This window comes from Sander lucioperca, chromosome 22, assembly GCF_008315115.2.
Source record: "Sander lucioperca isolate FBNREF2018 chromosome 22, SLUC_FBN_1.2, whole genome shotgun sequence".
Classification (NCBI taxonomy): Eukaryota; Metazoa; Chordata; class Actinopteri; order Perciformes; family Percidae; genus Sander; species Sander lucioperca.
The window spans coordinates 8,003,519-8,024,087 of record NC_050194.1 but is presented as its reverse complement, the minus strand read 5'-3'; the positions used below and the strand labels follow the sequence as shown (position 1 = coordinate 8,024,087).

General features: G+C 44.5%; 1 protein-coding gene and 1 long non-coding RNA gene across 2 annotated transcripts in view; one reads left to right on the top strand and one right to left on the bottom strand.

Annotated features, from left to right (window-relative positions):
• LOC118494267 overlaps positions 1–20,569 on the top strand; it is a 188,985-nt gene that overhangs the window by 116,806 nt on the left and 51,610 nt on the right. The window lies entirely within an intron of this gene.
• On the bottom strand, positions 2,151–6,187 carry LOC116046878 (transcription factor Sox-9-A-like). Its single transcript, XM_031295348.2, has 3 exons — positions 5,337–6,187; positions 4,844–5,094; positions 2,151–4,602 (listed from the first exon to the last, which is right to left on the bottom strand). The coding sequence occupies exons 1-3, from the start codon at positions 5,762–5,764 to the stop codon at positions 3,803–3,805; spliced, it is 1,479 nt and encodes a 492-aa protein (XP_031151208.1). The 5' UTR covers positions 5,765–6,187; the 3' UTR covers positions 2,151–3,802.

The following is a 20,569-nucleotide window of genomic DNA, read 5'->3' as shown; positions in this document are numbered from 1 at the left end:
CATCATCTGCAAAAAGCAGCGATGAGATCCCCAGCCCACCGAACTGCAACCCCTCTCCACCCCGACTACGCCTCGATATCCTGTCCATAAATACTACAAACAGGATTGGTGACAAAGCGCAGCCCTGGCGGAGGCCAACTCTCACCTGAAACGAGTCCGACTTACTGCCGAGAACCCGGACACAGCTCTTGCTTTGGTTGTACAGAGATTGGATGGCCCTGAGAAGGGACCCCCTCACCCCATACTCCCGCAGCACCTCCCACAGTATCTCCCGGGGGACCCGGTCATAGGCCTTCTCCAGATCCACAAAGCACATGTAGACCGGTTGGGCATACTCCCAGGCTCCCTCCAGGATCCTTGCGAGAGTAAAGATCTGGTCCGTTGTTCCACGACCAGGACGGAATCCGCATTGTTCCTCTTCAACCTGAGGTTCGACTATCGACCGAACCCTCCTTTCCAGCACCTTGGAGAAGACTTTACCAGGGAGGCTGAGAAGTGTGATACCCCTATAATTGGCACACACCCTCTGGTCCCCCTTTTTGAAAAGGGGAACCACCACCCCGGTCTGCCACTCCTTAGGCACCCTCCCAGACTTCCACGCAGTGTTGAAGAGGCGTGTCAACCAAGACAACCCCTCCATACCCAGAGCTTTAAGCATTTCTGGACGGATCTCATCAATCCCTGGGGCTTTGCCACTGTGGAGTTGTTTAACTACCTCAGCAACTTCCACCAGGGAAATTGACGACAATCCCCCATCATCCTCCAGCTCTGCCTCTACCATAGAGGGCGTATTAGTCGGATTTAGGAGTTCCTCAAAGTGCTCCTTCCACCGCCCTATTACCTCCTCAGTTGAGGTCAACAGCGTCCCATCCTTACTGTACACAGCTTGGATGGTTCCCCGCTTCCCCCTCCTGAGGTGGCGAACGGTTTTCCAGAAGCACCTTGGTGCCGACCGAAAGTCCTTCTCCATGTCTTCTCTGAACTTTTCCCACACCCGCTGCTTTGCCTCTTTCACGGCAGAGGCTGCAGCCCTTCGGGCCCTTCGGTACCATGCCACTGCCTCCGGAGTCCTCTGGGATAACATATCCCGGAAAGACTCCTCCTTCAGTCGGACGGCTTCCCTGACCACCGGTGATGGCTGAATACATTTCTACTTATTTTATTTGAATGTTTTTAATAGGGACAGTTGTCAATGAAACATACAACAGCATTTCAAGTTGAATCGAGTTGGAACATCCATCCTGATAAGGGCCGTTAGGCATACAGCTCAACAGGAAAACGCCTGCTGAATGAAATGACACAAAACAATTCCCCATCCCCAACAGATCTTATTCTAAAGTCTGTGGGCAATGTTGACAAAAAACATGTCCCTAGGAGGATTTGGAAAAATCCCCTCATTGCCCCTTTCCTGTCTTCAGCTAGCCTGTTAATTCAATGGCCCAAAATACCCCCAAAAATAATAATTATCTGAAAAAAAAAGACTGTTAATGTGATTGCATCTATATCCACCCGTGCTATGTTTATATTCCATAGTAACTTTTTAGAAACTAATACAAACAGGGTATCCTGAGCTTAACCTCTGTGCAGTCTGAGTAACTATTATGGGTTTTCACCAGCCCGTCTGAAGCTGAAACATGACAGTATCCCGAGTTGAGTTTTCACAGTTATGACATGCATTTGAAACGTATGGAGTGCAAAGTTTGAGCCAAAAGTCTGTGTTACAGTTTGTATGAATGTCTTCCTCCCCCCCATTAGGATTTTATCTCAGAACCCACTTTCTTTCTCCCCTCAAGTTTTTCTTCTGTTGAAATCAATTCCGATTTATGTTTAGTACTTTTACAGCACTTGTTATATCAACTCCCCCCCTTCCTCCTCCTCCCTCTGGATCCCCCAGAGGCCCCCCCCCCCCTTGCTGCTACCAGCTGATGGGGAGAGAGGGAGGTAGAAAATAAAAAGCATGGGGGGAAAAAACAAGGCTTCTGGGAAAACAAACACTAGTCCAGTTTCTTGGCACTCTTCTATTAACCCTTTCTCTGACTCTGGCATGTGGAAAACACAAGTATGATCTGTTGGAAGTCGAACGTGTTACTCAGCTCGGTGATGTTTCCCGAGAGTTTTATCCCAAGGGACAAATGAGAAACTTTCTTTTGTTTTTAATAGCATTTTCCTTTTTATTGCAAATACATATACAAAAGATTCTTTAAAGACCGTACAAATACATGGCAAGATCACAGAAGAAGAAAGAGGAAAGAAAAAAAAAAAAAAAGAGTATTGGGAACATCAGTTCTTTGATATTGACAGAAAAGGAAATGGAGCTTGTCGAGCACAAAGGATGGACTCTGGTGAGATGGAAAAAAAAAGAGAAGCCCAACAGAAAAAGTATTAAAAAAACCAACCTTGTAACTGAGATAACATTTTTCCAGTTCTTTCAGCCATAGTTTAAAGTCCAACTTTAAAGGAAATTCACAAATGACAAACAATTCGTACACAATTTGTTAGATACCCCCCCCCCCCCCCCCCCTCCCCGCAGACCCTCAAAAAAAGGCAAATACATACTTAAAATAGACATTTAGATAAGATAAATAAACTAAAAAACAACAAAGGCGATTACAGCGTGTACCATTTTATCTAAGTACCTCCTGGGTTGAAAATCCCCTCCCCAAAAAAAAAGGGGAAATTATATGCCGCTTACATTGCAAAGAGGCCAATTCATTAGTTATAAGAATAGTATGCAAAATAATTACTTTGAAATAAAATTAAAGCTAATAAATAAATAAAGTTTTAAGCTGGGTTTGACCATAGGGAAGGGTTTTGGACACCAGCATGGTGGGAGACTGCATGGGGGGGGTCAAAGGTGACTTCCTGTAGCTGTCAAACACACGCTGTTAGACGGTAAGTGTAATCTCAGCTGTGGCCATTGGGCGCATGCACGCACACACACACACACACACACACACACACACACACACACACTCAACACACGCACATACAAAAAGTTTGAGAATGTGTAAAAAAAAATCCAAGGCACGGATGGTGGAAAGGGCTGCAGTCCCCCCCCCCCCCCCCCGTCGAGACAGCACAGCGTTGTGAAACCAACCCTCTCTCTCTCTCTCTCTCTCTCTCTCTCTACCTCTGTATTGCCTAGTCGCTTCTCCAATGATCCTGACGCGTAACCCGAGAACACAAATCAACAGCTAAACAGCTTAAATACAAACCATACTTGCTGAATGGCACCGAAAAAGAGTGAGCAACAACAACAAAAAAACCAACAGAGAGATTCAGCGTATGAAATCAAACAGAGAAAATCGTTTACTGCACTACCATGAGTGGTTGAGTTGCTGAACTGTTTAAAATATAGAGCTTTTTGTTTTGATATCTACAGGTACAAATAATTACCCATTGCCCCTATGGGTTACAAAACTGCCAGCGTATGAAGAAAATAAACTGAAAAGAAACATACACAGTACCTACAGAAATATCAACAATCGATACGTCCTCACAGAGGATTTTTCCTAAGTCTCTTCATCTCTCTAAAAATATATATATATTTATATATATATATATAGTTTCTATCAAGGTACAATAGCAAGGCACGACGTGAGCCAATCACAAGTCCAGCTCTCCTCTTCTTCGTATTCAAGTGTCTGATTCAGGGAGGCCTTGGAGGAGGAAAACTCTCCCGGTAAAGTAAAGTGTTTCGGAGTGTGTTTTGTCAGATCTGTGTGGCTGTACATGTCTGTTGTCTCTGAGTGTGCCGGGGGACCGGGAGGGGGGAGGGGAGGGGTGGAGGGGGGGGGCCGGCTCAGGGTCTGGTGAGCTGGGTGTAAACCGGCGCCTGCTCCCAGTGCTGCGGGCTGCTCTGAGGAATGGAGGGCACCCCCGTGTTGTCGGCGATGGGCGTGTACATGGGCCTCTGGCTGCCGCTGCTCATGTAGCTGAAAGTCGAGTAGAGCCCCGAGCCCTGCCCCGCCCCCGCGTGGCTGTAGTAGGACGCTGCGGCGCCCCCCTGGTGGTCGGAGTAGTCGTACTGCTGCGCCCTGGAGATGGCCGGGTAGGAGGAGGGCTGGGGGGGGCTGTAGTGCTGCAGGCTGAAGGGGCTGTAGGCGGCGTGCTGCGGCGAGCCCTGCTGCTGCTCGGTGTAGTGGCTCGGGCTCAGCTGCTCCGTCTTGATCTGGGTCCGGTGCTGGGCCTGAGTTGCCTCTGAGCCTGCGCCCCCCAGCGGGGTCAGAGTGTGCTGCTGCTGCTGCTGGTTCTGGCTTTTAGCCAACCACCCTGCGGCCGCTCCTGCCTGGGGGCTGACTGGCGCGCCGCCACTGATGCTGTAGCTGCCGGTGTAGGTGACCGGCGCAGGGTTGCCAGCGACGCCGGGGTGCCCGTTAGGCGGCAGGTACTGGTCGAACTCGTTGACGTCAAAGGTCTCGATGTGGGAGATGACGTCGCTGCTCAGCTCGCCGATGTCCACGTCGCGGAAGTCGATGTTGAGCTGGCGCCCGCCGGGGCCATCGGGCAGAGAGCGGAGGCCGCCTTCACGCTTCAGGTCCATTTTGCCTGAGCTGATGTCTGTCTTTGGGGTGGTGGGGGGAGTGGGGGGCCCCTGGGAGCCTGCAAGTGAAGAAAATTGACACAGATTAGATTTTTTTTGCATTTTCTTTAACTCCTTCACTCAAGTTTAGTTCTTTTTAAACAAACCAATGGTGCTGGGGAATGAATTATTTGACTTTTTAAGATTATTATTATTTATTTTTTTAAATGAGTCTCATTAAAAAAATGAGGCATTCGAACATGCACTGAGGTGAATGTTGAACTACTGGGGGGGCTGAAAAGCACTTTTCTCTCTGCTCACCTGAGTGCTCACCCGGAGAGTGCACCTCTCCCATGCTGGAAGCTGGGGAGTCCGCCTGCTGCAGAGCTTTGAAGATGGCATTGGGGGAAATGTGCGTCTGCTCGCTGCCGTCCTCTGACTCGCTCTGCCCGTTCTTCACCGACTTCCTCCGCCGGGGCTGGTATTTGTAGTCCGGGTGATCCTTCTTGTGCTGCACCCGGAGCCGCTCAGCCTCCTCCACGAATGGCCGCTTCTCCCCTTCGTTGAGAAGTCTGCGCGTAAAAAGGATAATCAAATTAACCAAAGTTATTATTACCGGCGCGCTATTTTCAGTGTGTTCTTTTTTCCCAAGACAAAAAAACTATGCAAATGATTAAAACCAGCTGATTGTTTGCAGATAAGATAAAGTGTGAATGTGCAAAACAGAAAGAGGTCAAATAAAAATAAAAAATATAATCCTCATTACGTCCTAAATCGCTGCGTAAAAGATGAAAAGCAGAGCAGTCAAACTTACCTCCAGAGTTTCCCCAGAGTTTTGCTGAGCTCCGCGTTGTGCAGGTGTGGGTACTGATCCGCCAGCTTCCTCCGCGCCGCCTGAGCCCACACCATGAAGGCATTCATCGGTCTCTTCACGTGAGGCTTGTTCTTAGAAGATCCGTTAACGCGCACGGGCATAGGCACGAGGGTCCAGTCGTAGCCCTTGAGCACCTGGGACACAGCGTCGCGGATGCATGCGGGGAACTTATCATCCTCGTCCTTCTTGAACTCTCCGTCCACGCCGAGCAGCCCGTTCTCCGACGGCCGGGTGTTCTCGGTGTCCGAGCCCGACACGGACGGGCACGGGGAGCCCGCGGAGTCTTCGGACATGCTCGGGCTCGGGGCGTCGGACAGACACTTGTCTTGTTCCTCCGTCATCTTCAGGTAAGGGTCGAGGAGATTCATACGAAAAACTGTTTGGTGCCAAATTACGAGTGAAACGGGAGAGTTGTTTCCGCTTTCTGGCGAGAGGAAAAGTCTCTAAATTGACTTTACGTTGCCAGGATGAGTTTGAACAAAGTCTTTCAAAATGAGAGAAGTGCACAGAAAAACGGATTCTCTTTTTCTTTCTTTTTTTTTTTTTGCTCCGGTGAGTAAAAACCGATATGGCGCGCGAGTGTCTTTTACGCACGAGTTTCTGACAGACTCCTAGGATGAGATGAGTGTTCTGCAAGCGGCTCGCGCACTTGAAAGGGCGAAAACAAGCCAGCTGGGTTCGAGTTTGCTTTCAACTCTGCAGGATGAAACGGTAAAGTGCTCCTCTCCGGTCTCCGGTCTCCGGTCTCCAAGTACAATCCCCAGAACGCGCGAGTGCTTTGAACTGCAAACGTCTCGCATGCGGGCTTTATAAGAGCGTTACCATGGCGCACAGGAAAGCCCGAACCTGATTGGGCGACAGCATGTGACGCCAGAGTGAAGGAACTTGATCCCATTTTTTTCCCCTCTCATAACCAACACACACACACACACACACACACACACACACACACACACACACACAGAAACTTTCTCTCAAACATACACAGACTGCCCACGAGCCAACCAGTATATGTGCAGTTTAATTCTGGTTGCTGGATTTTCCTATAGATGTATTTACAAGGCTGTATGGGGATAAAACATTTAATCAGACATATGGAATCTATTTATTTCTGTGCTAAAAGTGATTTTTATTGTGAAGAAAGTGACTAAAAGAGAATAATGCAATTGCAAAAGAACGTGGCAAGTAATGAGATCAGTCCACAAGAAAGATTATCAGTTACACTTTTGAATGTATGACATTTAGCACCCTTAACTGCTCTACACACTTTCTATCATTAACTTTTAAAAACATTTTCTTGTGTTTCTTAGTGTCTTTCTGCACACTGGGTCCATACCTACAGTTACAGCATGTGGTCAATAGGGGGAGACAGCAGTCTATAGGAACCCAGTAGGTAGCCTTCCCTAGCTGGGAGGAGGAGTAGGAGGAGAGAGGAAGAGGAGGGAGGGATGGAGCTGCAGTGCAACAGTTGCTGTCAAACATCAGCTCCTGATTTTGTATCGCTCATCTCATTTCCAACAACAGAGCAATGATTCGGTGAATGGAGAATTCTGTTCAATTTGCTGACTGGACAAATTCCACACTGGCCTTAGCTTATTTTTTTTAATTTTTTTAACCAAATGTTCCTCATAAAGTTGAGAACATTTTAAGAGTTGTGTTACACAGTGTTATGACTTTATTTCCATTTCGAAACTATACAGATTTCAATTCAGTTCATTTTAGGAAGGGGACAGTGCAAATTAATAAAAAAGAAAAAGCATGATTATACATGGGTAAAAAATGCCAGAATTATATAGCCAAAAAGGATATTTTTCATTTGTAGTCCCCTGCCCACGATGTTAAAAAAAATATATATATATATCTTTAAAATACAATGAAACAACAAAAACAAGACAAAAGAAGCAGGGCAGAACTTTGCACAAAACCAGATGCAACACAGAGGCAAAAAGATTAGCAATACAACAAAGTAATAAAAAAATAAAACAACCGAGCATAGAGTACAAAGATTAGACAAGACACGGCTGTTGAGAGCATTAAAAACAATGGTGAACTAAGAGGAAACAATAAGTAAAATACATATATGTTGGCATATCAAACTAACAGAATACATAGTTATGGTGCTGACATGTACACTACCGGCCTAAAGTTTGGGGTCACTTAGAAATGTCCATTCCACTCCATTACAGACAGAATACCAGCTGAGATCTGTTGCATTGTTTTTTTTAACCAGGGCAGCAGTTTTCAGATTCCATTATGTGCTTACATAATTGCAAAAGGGTTCTCCAATGTTTTCTCAGTTAGCCTTTTAAAATGATATCAGATTAGTAAACAGAATGGGCCTTTGGAACATTGGATGAATGGTTGCTGATAATGGGCAATGTAGATATTGTATTAAAGCCCACTCAGATCAGCTGGTATTTTGTCTGTAATGGAGTGGAATGGAAATCTCTAAGTGACCCCAAACTTTTTACCTGGTAGTGTATATGCATTGACCAGCCATTGTTTTAGCTGCTTAGTAAAAGACTTGTAGTCAAGTCCATTTCTTCATAAAGCACGTTTAAAACCAACCCAAGCGAACAAAGGGCTGTACAAAGTTATATTATAAAAACAAAGGAATACAATAAAAACATGGACACAATGAACATGATACAAACAACACACTTTAGTACAAATGCCCCTAAACTGAGTCAAATGCCAAAGAATAAAAATGTGTTTTAAGACGAGACTTAAAGATCTCGGCAGTGGGGGAGGACCTGATATGAATTTGAAAGACAACCGTTTATCCCGCCCCTCGGATTGAGCTCCGTCAATGGTGAGTTCCCAGACCCAACATCTTGATGTGGGTCTGGCTTGTCAGGCTACTGGAATGCTTCTTAAGAACAACATTTACTGACCGATCCAGTTAGATCGACTGGGTCTAAGGGTCCTGGAGGAGTGATGAAAGGGTAAGTAGATCAGCGATATATAAAGGGGCCAATCGATGTAATGCCTTAAAAACAAGTAACTTTACCTTAACCCTCCTGTTGTCTTCGGGTCAAATGTGAGCCATTTTCAATACGTTTCTATATCAGAAATTTGGGTTTTACTTTAACCAAATGGTTCAAAACAATAAGGTGAATGGTTCCATTCAACGCTCTTCACATGTAAAATAAATGATCCGTTCACTACTTTTATTGAATTTGGGTGTTTTGTTGAATTTTATAGTATTTGAAAAAAAAAAATGATAAGAGAATGTTGAAAAAAGGTTCAAAAACGTGGCGAAAAAACTTTATTCATAGGACAGCTGAAGACATGAAAGGGGTGAGAGAGAGGGGGAATGACATGCAGCAAAGGGCGGGTTGGAGTCGAACCCGCGGCCACTGCGTCGAGGAGTACACCTCTGTATATGGGCGCGCGCTCTACCAGGTGAGCTACCCAGGTGCCCTAATTTTAAAAATCAACAAAAAAAAATCTGGCTCCTCTGGCACCACCTACAGCCGGTAGCGCGATTTGCAAAAATCCACAGCTCCCTGTTCAGATGCACCAATCAGGGCCAGGGGGGGTATCTAACTTCGTGTCAATCACTGCTCATGCACACGCATTCATTCTCCCTTGTGGGGGGAGGGGCTTAGGAGACCGTTTTGGGCTTTAGCAGAAAGGGGGGAGGGACTCAGAAGTTGTCGATGTTCAAAATGTTTGGCTAAGTCCTGGATCTTCACAATCCTACCTATAGCACCTTTAAGTAAAAGTCCTGCTTTCAAAATCTAAAAGAAAAGTACAGAAGTATTATGGGCAAAATATCCCAAATAAAAGTACTCGCAATGCATCAGATTAGGCCCTTTCAGAGTTATAATACAACATATTACAATATTGCATTAATATTACTAATGCATAAATTTGTAAGAAGTATTATAATGCTGCTGCTGGTCATGGTAGAGCTGTTTCTAACTGCTTTACATACTGTTTGTAGTTTCATATGCAACAATACATCATATGTTGTGTTTTAAATAGAAACTCCTGCCTGCAATGTAACTAGTAGGCCTAACTTTAATTGTTAAATACGTGTAGTCAGGGTTTTCCCTACCATTTGAAGGCTTAGGCGCAGCACCTAAGCCATTTTGATCAGCACCTAAGACAAATGAATGTATCTAAAATACTTCTCTCAGATCTAATGATTGTCCCCAGTGGACTTCTTTAGCCGATTTTGTCTTTAAAACTTTAGTGCGTAACTTTTTGATATTAATGAACGTCCGTCACATTCAAGCCATTGCCAAATGAGTTGCTACAAAGCTAATTAAGACTATCAGATCCACACAACTCTCTCTGTATTTCTCAGTATGGCTATGTTCAGAAGATTGTGTCGTCCGGTGACTTTCCCGCGCAGAAGCTCTAGTGAAGATAATTAGCTCTTCTGAAGAGTCCATGTTTTTTTTAATCCTCCGTGTCCTCCTTGGCTACTGGCAAATGCGTGGAGGCGCGTGCACGATCACGGAAGGCTTGTATCATGTGGACAGGCCTACAGTTTTGTTGTCATTACTTAGAATTCCTCATGGGTGCGACAGAAACTACACACTATAGCTTTAAGCTTTTTGCATGTTTTTTTATTCATCTGCTCTAGCTTTTACATAATAATAATGGTCCAAAATTATGTAAACTTGCTTTTTATTTTTGAAAAACGTAAGATTTTCTTGAGGAATCACCCTTTAACCGACCGCCAAATACATGCACCTAAGTCTTCCACAAACTGAGGTAAAACACTGGTAGTGGAGTCAAAACGGCAATATTTCCATGGCACCCTGGTAGCTCACCTGGTTGAGCGTGCGCCCCATATACTAAGGCTCAATCCCGGTTTCGAGTCTGACCCGTTGCCCTTTTGCATGTCATCCCTCCTCTTTCTCATCCCTTTCATGTCTTCAACTATCTTGTAGAATAAAGGCCAACATATATTTGGAGTATAAGCAGAAAATTACAGAAAACAGTACCTCAAAATTGTACTTAAGCTCAGTACTTGAGTAAATGTACTGTCTGCTATGATATGTGTATATTTTCCCCTTCACTGAACACACACAAACACACACACACTCCCTTTGTCCTCTCTTCAGCCAAACAGTGTGACTCTCCAATCAGATAGTAATATGAAGTGTTCTGCAGTGGTCACTGATGGTAACCTGCCTGCACACGCCCTCTCTGTGGTTGTTTATTATGCTTTGTGGAGATGTGGAAATGTAAATCTCAGTTCAGCCTAATGTGGACAACATGTGCTACCTGAAGTTGCCTTTAATAGCTCACAGATGTCAGGTAGAGCTAATTCCACTGCTCTGCTTGCTCAGTCACTCTGTCACAGCCCCCCCCCCCCCCAACAGATACAACCCTTTTTTCTTCCTCCCTGTTTTCCCCTGTTATGTTGCTTGTTTGCCTTTTACTGCTCAAACTCTGAATCACTCGGTAATTCTTTCTCTCCCTGACCAATTAGGCTTGTGGTTCCAAAACACTACAGCCTAACATCAGCGGCTCCTTCGTTCCCCGGGTCGGTTTATTTACATGAGACATGCTTATTTAAGATACTCTCTTTGAACACAAATAGAAGGGAGCTGTTCTGGCTCGGCGTTAATAGCTCGTGGGACGACGCTGCGGTCGCGTGTGAGCGGCGTGCCGTTACACAAGGCCACCAATACGCAAAGCCTGTTTGCTTGTAGAGCTACAGAGGCGTGAACGCATTGACTCACAGAGCAGAGGGGTGGAAAACGTGGTGTCGCTATTGACAGAGCAAATACGGTTAATAGAGGTGTGCAAAGAAGACGGAGGGACAGGCCGGGGGAACATCAGAAGTGTAAATGGAAGGAGGAGAGGAAGAAGAGAATGTTGGCGAGATCATTAGTTAGACGGACAACTACAGTACGTGAAAGAACAACACGTTCTCACTCCCGACTTGTCAAATACTGACACTTGATCAGGACCAATTGGCGTCACTTTTCAACATGCTGGGTACCCCTTTGGCATTATTTTTCAACACACTTGGTCAGGACCCCTTGGCGTCCCTTTTTAATTTGCTGGGTACCCCTTTTGGTGCCATTTTTCAACATGCGTGATCAGGATCCCCTGGTGTCACTTTTTAACTCTCTGGGTACACCTTTGGCATCATGGCCTTTGGCCGTCTGTGACTCAGGTGGTAGAGCGGTTGCCTACCAATCGGAAGGTTAGGGTTGAGGTTATCACTTTTTAACGCTCTGTGTCAGTATCCCTTGGCGTCACATATCAATGCGCTGGGTACAACTTTGGCGTGATTTTCCAAGTCGATTGGTCTTTTTGCATAATTTTTCGACGTGCTTGGTCAGGATCCCTTAACGTCATTATTCAACGCACAGGGTGAAAGCACTTTGTTATGGTTAGGAATAGATCGTGGGGGGGTGGGGGGGTGGTAAAAGATAGGACACAAACCCCAGTCTCCTGGCTGAAAGTCCTGCGTTGTTTGACCCATGCACCACGCCAACCTTACGCTGAGCTTTAATCTTAAATACTACTCTCTACCATTGTCACCCTTGATACTAAGTGTAAAGGACTGCATTCAATTTTGTTGTACATGTACAATGACAATAAAGACTATTCTATTCTACTCTATTCTGTTGCTTTGCCCAGTGCATCCAATATGGTTGTAAAGGGTGCCTTGTGCGTCGGTATCTGGCGGTGAGGGCCAATGACCAACCGTCAGTATGTTAACTAGTTGGGAGTGACAACAGCTTGGAACGAACCCTTTCCTTGTACACCGGCAGTGAAGAGCAGCTGCTACCTGGCAGATCTGCACACCTAAAACACACACAGACACACACACACACACACACACACACACACACACACACACACACACACACACACATATATAGTGACAGCATAAATGACCTCCACTCCCACATATCTTGTCAAAACTGTAAAAAAAAAAAAAAAAAAAAAAATCTGAAATCAGCATATGGTTGAAGACACTCCTCCTACTCCTCCTCCACGTGTCACACAGGCAAGTTAGACTCCAAAAATGATTCATATGACAACTGTTGGATAATAAATTCAGTATGCTCAACTATCTAAAGTGAATATGCAATACCACATCTGGAACTTTTCACCAATTGTCTTTCTGCTTCAAAACAATTTCAAGTTTCCAACAGTTTGTGAGAGATCTGTCTGCGGTTTCAAAGCTGCTGAAGGATGAAGGTGAAGTCCATTCGGTGGTGTTTCAGGGGATGACCAGAGGCGGGTGGGTGCAGCCGGCAGGCAGGCAGGGCAGGCAGGGCAGGCAGGGCGAGTTCTTGGGAAACTTCTCATCTTGACTTGGAGCTACAGCGTCAAAAATCTGAGCAAACAGTGGGAGTCAACCGCTAAACCCTGTCTGCTTTTCTTTGGGAGTCCCATCGGGCCTGCTTTGTATTTCTGAGCTTCACAGCTATAGGGAGTGACAGATGTGTGTCCAGGTTTCTGAAACGCATTCTATTTTAAATAGGCAACATTTGCCAAGTTAAACATTAGTATATTCATTTAAAATGACTTGTATGACCCTGCTATATTGACCATAACCCAATTGAATTATCTTTGGGAGAGTTGGAAGCATCTGTCTGAAGACATTTCCCTCTAGTCCTGTTGTTTTCTGTAAGAAAGAGCATATACGCTACGTTCACGCAATGTCTGCAGAACTGGAAGAACAGGAAACCCTTCTGGTATAACTAAGGACAAATACTAAGATACAGCACTGTCGTGTTACTGCATACTACTTGCTCCAAAGCTCAGCAGGAGGTAGTTATTGGTGAAGTGAAAATAGTTTAAATCATACTGGACATGTGGATGAACAGCAGAGAATTAGCTGCGGTAGTCGTTTGATACATTTCTATGGATGTTTTCATACATTTAGCCATATTGTTTTAGGTTGCCTTTGGAATCCATCCAAGGACGCAAACTAAACATGAGGGTGGAGTATTTTCATTGGAGTATTTAACGATTTCGCTCCATTTGCTGTGGAACAACTGCATCCTTATTTATTTTTTTTTTTTTAAGATAATTTTTTGGGGCTTTTCCGCCTTTTAATGGACAGGACAGCTAGGTGAGAAAGGGGAGAGAGAGGGAGAAGACATGCAGGAAATCGTCACAAGTCGGACACGAACCCTGGACCACTGCATCGAGGCATAAACCTCCATGTATATGTGCGCCCGCTCTACCAACTGAGCCAACCCGGCCATGGAACAACTGCATCCTTAACTGTTGTAGCACAGAGTAGACCTATCCTCGACTAAAGAAATTCTTAATCGACTAACGCTCATATGATTTAGTCGACTAATCGACTAATAAGTTGATTTGATCGACAGATCTGTGTGCTTTGAGTGGCCGTTAAGACTAGAAAAGCGCAATATAAACGCAGTCCATTTACCACCTGTAAAACTGAATACCCCTTTATCAGAAATGTGCTCAAAAGTTTCTTGGAAATAAATCATTCAGCATGAAAAGGCATAAAAAAATGACTAATCGACTGAATAAATCTTAGTCAACCAAAATGGCCGATTAGTCGACTGAGAGGGGTCAGCTCTACTGCACAGTCCAGTTTTGGACCTGCAAAGCTTCGTCCCAAAACTGACCCCGTTACCCACAATTATCGAAGTTAAAACTGGACGCGACCCGTTACGCAACTTTTTTTTGTGAGTTACCCGCAGGTACCCGACCCTGTGCTCTCTGTGGTAGCCCACTTCCAGACCTGTGAATCTGCACCAACATCTTTTTTTCTTCAATTTAAATGGGTCTGGTGTTGAGCTCATTGGAACAACCAATCACATCAATGCTTTGTCTCAGAGCCAGAAAAAATGGATCCATCCATGAACAATTATGACATTAAAATGGCGACAAGCATGGACGAGATTGATGCAGATGTACCGGTTGTTGTACGTTGATTTACAGAACTATCAGCTCTTGCATTGATATATTTCTATCATCACTGGATAGACCATCAGTTCTTAAGGATCTTATAATGGTATAAATTGTGCCTTATTAAATGGATGACCATTAAATGTCTGTGGAAGTTGTGTGCTGCCAGCAGGGGGAACAGGAGAGGCTCAGAGCTCTGGAAGAATCTGATCTGAAGGAAGCATCTCATGTCTTGGTGCCTGTAGCTTACAGATAGGTGTGACGTGCCATTCTTAGAAGATCTGGAGTGATTAACCGCCGCCGTGAGCTTGTGTGTGTGTCTGTTCCGCTCTGATCTGAGCGTCTGGGCAGCGGGTGTCTGTTGACTGAACGTCATTCTGTTCCTCGTGCTGTTTAAACAGCACTTAGAAAAGACCCAGGCAACTCCCGGGGAGAATTGCTCAGTCTGCCATCCATCACTGACCCAACTCCTGCTGCAACACTCTTGCCTCCGTGTCTCTGCTTCTGTCTCGACATTTCAGCTTCCTTGCTTTTCTTTTTGCTTTCCAAATGATTAGCTAAGCAAAACCCCTGGGCTGAAAGTCATGATTATGCCATCCAAAAGTTACCTCTTCAGACTAAATTGTGCAGAAAGCAGACCCGATCACTTCATGCCCCTGGACGCATTTCCCAGCAACCCGAGTTGTTGCTGATGAAAATATGCGCATTAGCGGATTGTACCCGCATTGTACGAGAGGTCGGAGAAGCGAGAGGAAACCCAATCCACTCGGTCTGAGTCGGAAAAAAGCCGCAGAGGAGTACCATTTCCCTCCAAAGATACGGCTTGTGCAAACAGCCCTCGCTTTAACAATAACAATGGTCTCACCCAGCCAGGCCAAGCTAACTAATGACAGATCCACACCTTAATGCTGAGCAGTTGTTTGGGTTTAGGCGAGAGAGGATGTGTGTGTGGTGGCGTGTGAGGTGTGGGTTTTTTTTTTTTTTTGGGGGGGGGGGGGCGGGAAAGAATGGCGGTTGTCAGCAGGTGGCTCGTGCCTCTGGAAAACTCCCTCCCTCCTTTCCTTCCCCGGACGGAGAGCAGCACCCACGATCCGGGTGGAGATTGAGGGAGAAAAATCTCTGACACAGCGAAACGCTACTCTCAGCGACAGAGGACATCCAACCATAACGCAGCACATTTTTACAGCTTATTGAATTGTGCAGGAGGCAGGATGGGGCGGGGAGGAAGGGGGGGAGGGAGGGAGCGCAGACGTCTAAAATGATTCCTCAGTGTGTTTTTGGTCCTCTGTAACAGTTACAGCTTGTCTCTTGGCCAGCAGTGCTCCATTTCCTTTCTGGGTCCCTCTCTGTCTTCACAGTTGTGGTCAATGGTAATTGATGCCTTGCCGTTTGTAATGATTTGATGTGCTTACGAGGTTTATGTGGTGTCAGGTGGAGGCAAATCTAATTTTAGCTGAATGTGCATTGTCAATTCACAAGCGTCTCTTTCGAGCCAGAGGAGATGCCTCATCACAAACGTAAGTGTAAGTATTCTATGAAATACATGGAATAAGTGTGTTGTATACTGTAGGGAATGTATTGAACATCCTTAAAGGGATAGTACGGAAGTGTGGTTGCATGAGGTACTTATCCATAGTCGATGCATTACCTACAGTGTATGGCGGTCTGCACGTCATCAGTTTGGAGAAGCAGGCAGGAGTCCGGGCACAAAAGCTAAGCGAGGTACTGCTGTGGACAGGGTGCAGGAACTAAATGTATTTTAGCCACTTAAAAAAAAAAGGCCCACCTAAAAAAACATCTCAATATCGTTGTAAGCAGGGTGCGATTTGTCGGGGGTCCACACCATGTTCTAGTCTACATATCCCTATCTCTGCTGAATTATGTTTATCCCCGGTGGGGACAAAATGTATCCCCCCCCCCCTCATAGTGAACAATAATACTTCACCAATAGACCATTATAAACCTAAAACAGAAGTATTTTAAATTAAGTAAAGGGCTGTAACTAGCCTGGTTGACACCAGACCCACTCTCAGTTGTAACTGAGAGTGGGTCTGGTTCATTCACAGCCTATTTCCAAAGGGGCGTCACCAAAGGACGCCGCTCAAATGCCTCTGGGTGCAATTGGATAGTCCTTCAACCAATCAGACCAACGAGCCGGGTGACGTAGCAGCGACAGCGGCATCAACGGGTTGCTGCGCTTCGGTGGCCGTCATGTTGAATGTAAACAAAAAGCTGCTTGCCGTCGCTGCGCTATCGTCATCGTGTAAAAGCCCGCCTCAACGGTTGTCATTGGTGCCTCGATTTGGAAAAATTGGAAATGGGCTTGAATGGGCTCTTGGCCAGACTGACTTGCAGAGTAAATCTTAAATTTGCCGGAAGTTCGTCAGGGTTTTCCCAGGCTAGGCTGTAACGTGAACAGCCTATATTGTGATAGAACGATAAAATCAGAGTAGCAGAGTTGTATTTTTTTGTTCTTTTCTGTCTACCCGTGTTTTGTGATTTCTACATTGCTTGTATGGTGTGTGGTACTGCTGGCTATAAACCAAATTGCCCTTCGGGGATAATAAAGTTTCCTTGACCTTGACCTTGGCAGTTTCTGGTTGTATTTAGCAGCTACAGAGCTCCGGGACGCCGGCTACCAGCGACAGTTGTTTAGCCGCCAATGGGTGACTGTGAGCCGGGTACAAGGCACCGCCAGATGACGGTCCTTTCAGGGTCCGTGGTAGTGGAGTTAAGCCAGAAAAAGTGAGCGTCATGCGGCGATGACGGTTAAGTTTAGGCACCAAAACGAGTCATTAAGTTTAGGTAAAAAAAGATTGTGGTTTAGATTAAAACAAGATACGAACGAGCGTGTCCTGGGTGAAAGTATTTAGATTTTGCCGCGAAGTGAACTCTGCTCTCTGGCTTGAAAGCTGAATATTGAATACTGAAGTGCATATTTAAGTGTTTTGGCATGCCTGGCCGAGTGGCTCTATATCCATGGTATTGCAAGGGGGATTTCATTCTTGCTTGTTTTGTTTTCTTGTGCATGATCAAAAAACATCCCCTCGTCTTTTTTTTTCGCAAATCGCACCCTGGGTGTAAGTGTAGGCTATATTTAGAGTATTTTCCCTCTCTACCTTGCAGTCAGACAGCCCTTTCCGAGGGGGGGAACTGAAGCCGTTGTATCGCTCTCTTCAAAGCCACCAGACCCCATTGAAGAAAACAGTAATTTTACCTCGCAGAATACAGGGGTTGGAGGTCTGCCAAATCCCTTCATCGGTTAGTTTGTTTGTGCTATTGTGTGACTTCAGTGTATCCGAACTATCTCTTTTAAAATTCAATTTTCTGATGTGTCAGCTAAAGGATATGCTCATGTTCCGTTTTCATGAATCTCATTCACAAAGCAGACCTGAGTGAGACAGAAGCAACACTGAGAGACACAGGGCGATACATGTGATGTTACAGTGTGAAAAAAAGAACCTTGAATTAATAATAAATAACAGTTTACATTTATATAATTTAACAATTATATTTTTTCACATCAGAGTTGAAGCCTATGTTCACCAACAAGGGTGCACAAATAAGGTTTGCTGAATTCCACTTTGTGGTGTTATTTTCGCCACCGGTGGGCGAGACTTATATGATAGGCTGGAAGTGGGCCATAGTGGGATGTGATTGGCCAGTTTTCAGATGAGAGACAAACCAGTTGGCCAATCATGTGATCTCCCTCCTCTCAATGATGTGATCTCTTTTCTCTTCCGGTACTCCCGATGGCCAATCCATGCCTGGTAACACCTGTGCTTTTCCTACTATGACAAGTCCAAATGTCTGCTGTGACCTGAGTCCATGCAGCGGGTTGTGGCTAGAAAGGATACAGCTACAGCCGGAATTTACGCAAAATTACACAAAATCTCCACAATATAATTTATAATAATAATAAATATGAGCACACCAAAGTTTTGATATTTTTCGAACGATACACTGGATCAGGATAAACAAACTAAACATTAAAAAAGGAAATGTTTAACATTACAAATACAGTCGGACTCCTTGTATTATTATGTTCTGTTCTACAGCACTGTGTTCAGCTATTCTTTGATATTTTATTATAGTAAGTAAGTAAGTAAAGTTTATTTGTATAGCACCTTTCGCTGATACAAATCGCAAAGTGCTTCACAATAAAATGTAATACAACAGATTAAATATACAGTATCCAAAATGTGCAATGCTGCAGCAGCTTCTTGCAGAGTCTTTGAAGAACAGCTGGTACCTTGGTAGACCATAGACATATAATTTCATATTACGGCACAATCACATTGAATCATTACTTGAAAGGGATCAAACCTGCTTCCTTTCATTCGAATGAAGTTTGGTGGCCCTGCGGAGAACTTGAATTCTTCCTGCTCAGAAACACAGAGATCTACTTAATTAAACGGTGATGATAACTGGCTGCTTCGGCTGGCTCGCTTCGGCTGTGTCCCTCCATCCTGCTTCAATCACAGTCATCCGGATTAATAGACCACTTTTAAAGGAAGGCAGACTTTCAAAGTTTAATGACAGAAATAGTTACAGCCAATTTTGCTGAACAGAAAAGCCAGTTGGCAAACAGTGTTAAGAATCACATTGTACAATCTCCCCACCGGCATTAATGCTGCTTTTATTCTGCAGAGGAACCTTTTGATTTTTATACACTTAAAAGTACACACAGGTATTATGTGATGAGTGTTTCTCCACCAGCTCATTACCAGTTATTGTTCCTTTTTTTTTTTTTATTTGTTACAGGAAAATGTTTGTAGAGGTCATTTGTCATCCATGTAATCAACTTCAGAAACATGCTGCAGTGCCATATGCTGCTTAGCTCTTCTGAGGGTGTTAGCATGCTAACATCTGCTAGTTAGTGCTAAACACAAAGTGCAGCTGTTATAAGGTCTGCAGCAATTTGGTCATAAACCAAACAAATTGAAAATGAAAATAAAAGTCATTTGGATTCATTCTCTGTGGACCATGACTGTCTGTTTAATATTATACAGGCAATCTATCCAATAGTTGTACATTTTTTTACACTGGAGCAAAGTAGTGGACTGACCATCTGACCGGCATAGCCACGTAGTCAATTAGGTCCTTAAATCTTTTTTTTTTAATTGAAATCTCAGAGAATGGTCGAAGTCGGACACGTGTTATTAACCCCTAGGTTCATTTTGCGCCCGATTTGTCCTTTAACTAGTCGTTTTGGTGCCTAAACTTGGCGGCATGATGCTCACTTTTTCTGGCTAAACTCCACCACCATATCCACTGAAAGGACCGTCATCTGGCAGTGCCTTGTACCCGGCTCACAGTCACCTATTGGCGGCTAAACAACTGCCACTGGTAGCCAGCGTCCCGGAGCTCTGTAGCGGCTAAATACAAGCAGCAACTGCCACTCGGATTTTATCGTTCTATCTCACTATAGACTGTTCGCGTTACAGCGCTTTACTTACTGTAGTTTAAAATACTTTTATATGGTCTATTGGTGAAGTAGCATTGATCAGTTTGAAGGGGGGTACATTTTGTCCCCACCGGGGATAAAAAATAATTCAGCAGAGGCAGGGATATGTAGACCAAAAAGGGGGAAATCCCACACATTCCACAATCCCACACGGCAAATCGCACCCTGCTCATACTGCTACCCTAAGAAAATGCATTTATATCACCCGGATATCTTTTTATGTTGCTTGTAGAGATCACTTGGTATTATGCACAACAGTACTTTAGCAAACAGCTGCAGTAGCAGAAAGTGTGAATTGCTAAATGGTAACTTGCATTCTCCCCAATAGATACCGTCCATATAATACATTTCAGGGTTTTTAAGGTGTTCTCAGGCTTTTCCAGTTGTCTTAGCAGATTTCAGGACTCTGACATTGGGGTGTGGTGTACAGTATAGGCAGCAGTTAAAGGGTCTTTTATTTTCATTCTTCATTAATTCTTAGGGTTTTGTTATTTGTGGTTAAGCCTGAAAGAAACATAGGTAAATAGCATCCATTATTATCTCAACTGTGAGCTGTTGTCTATTGAAACTACATTGGCGATATTATCATGGCAGGCTAATGAAGCATTGGTGGTGATGATGATAAGAAAGAATAATGTTGGCTTTCTTTTTGTATAAATTCCAAGAAAATATGCTAAAATCTGTCACTACAATGAGCATGTTTGCTTATTTTTTTTTTCCAAAACTCAATGTGCTTCTTTGCCCTATACAATACATCATCATGGACCATTCTGTATCGACAGAAGTGATTAAAATAATATATCGACAGAGGAATAATCATTCTGTTTTGCCC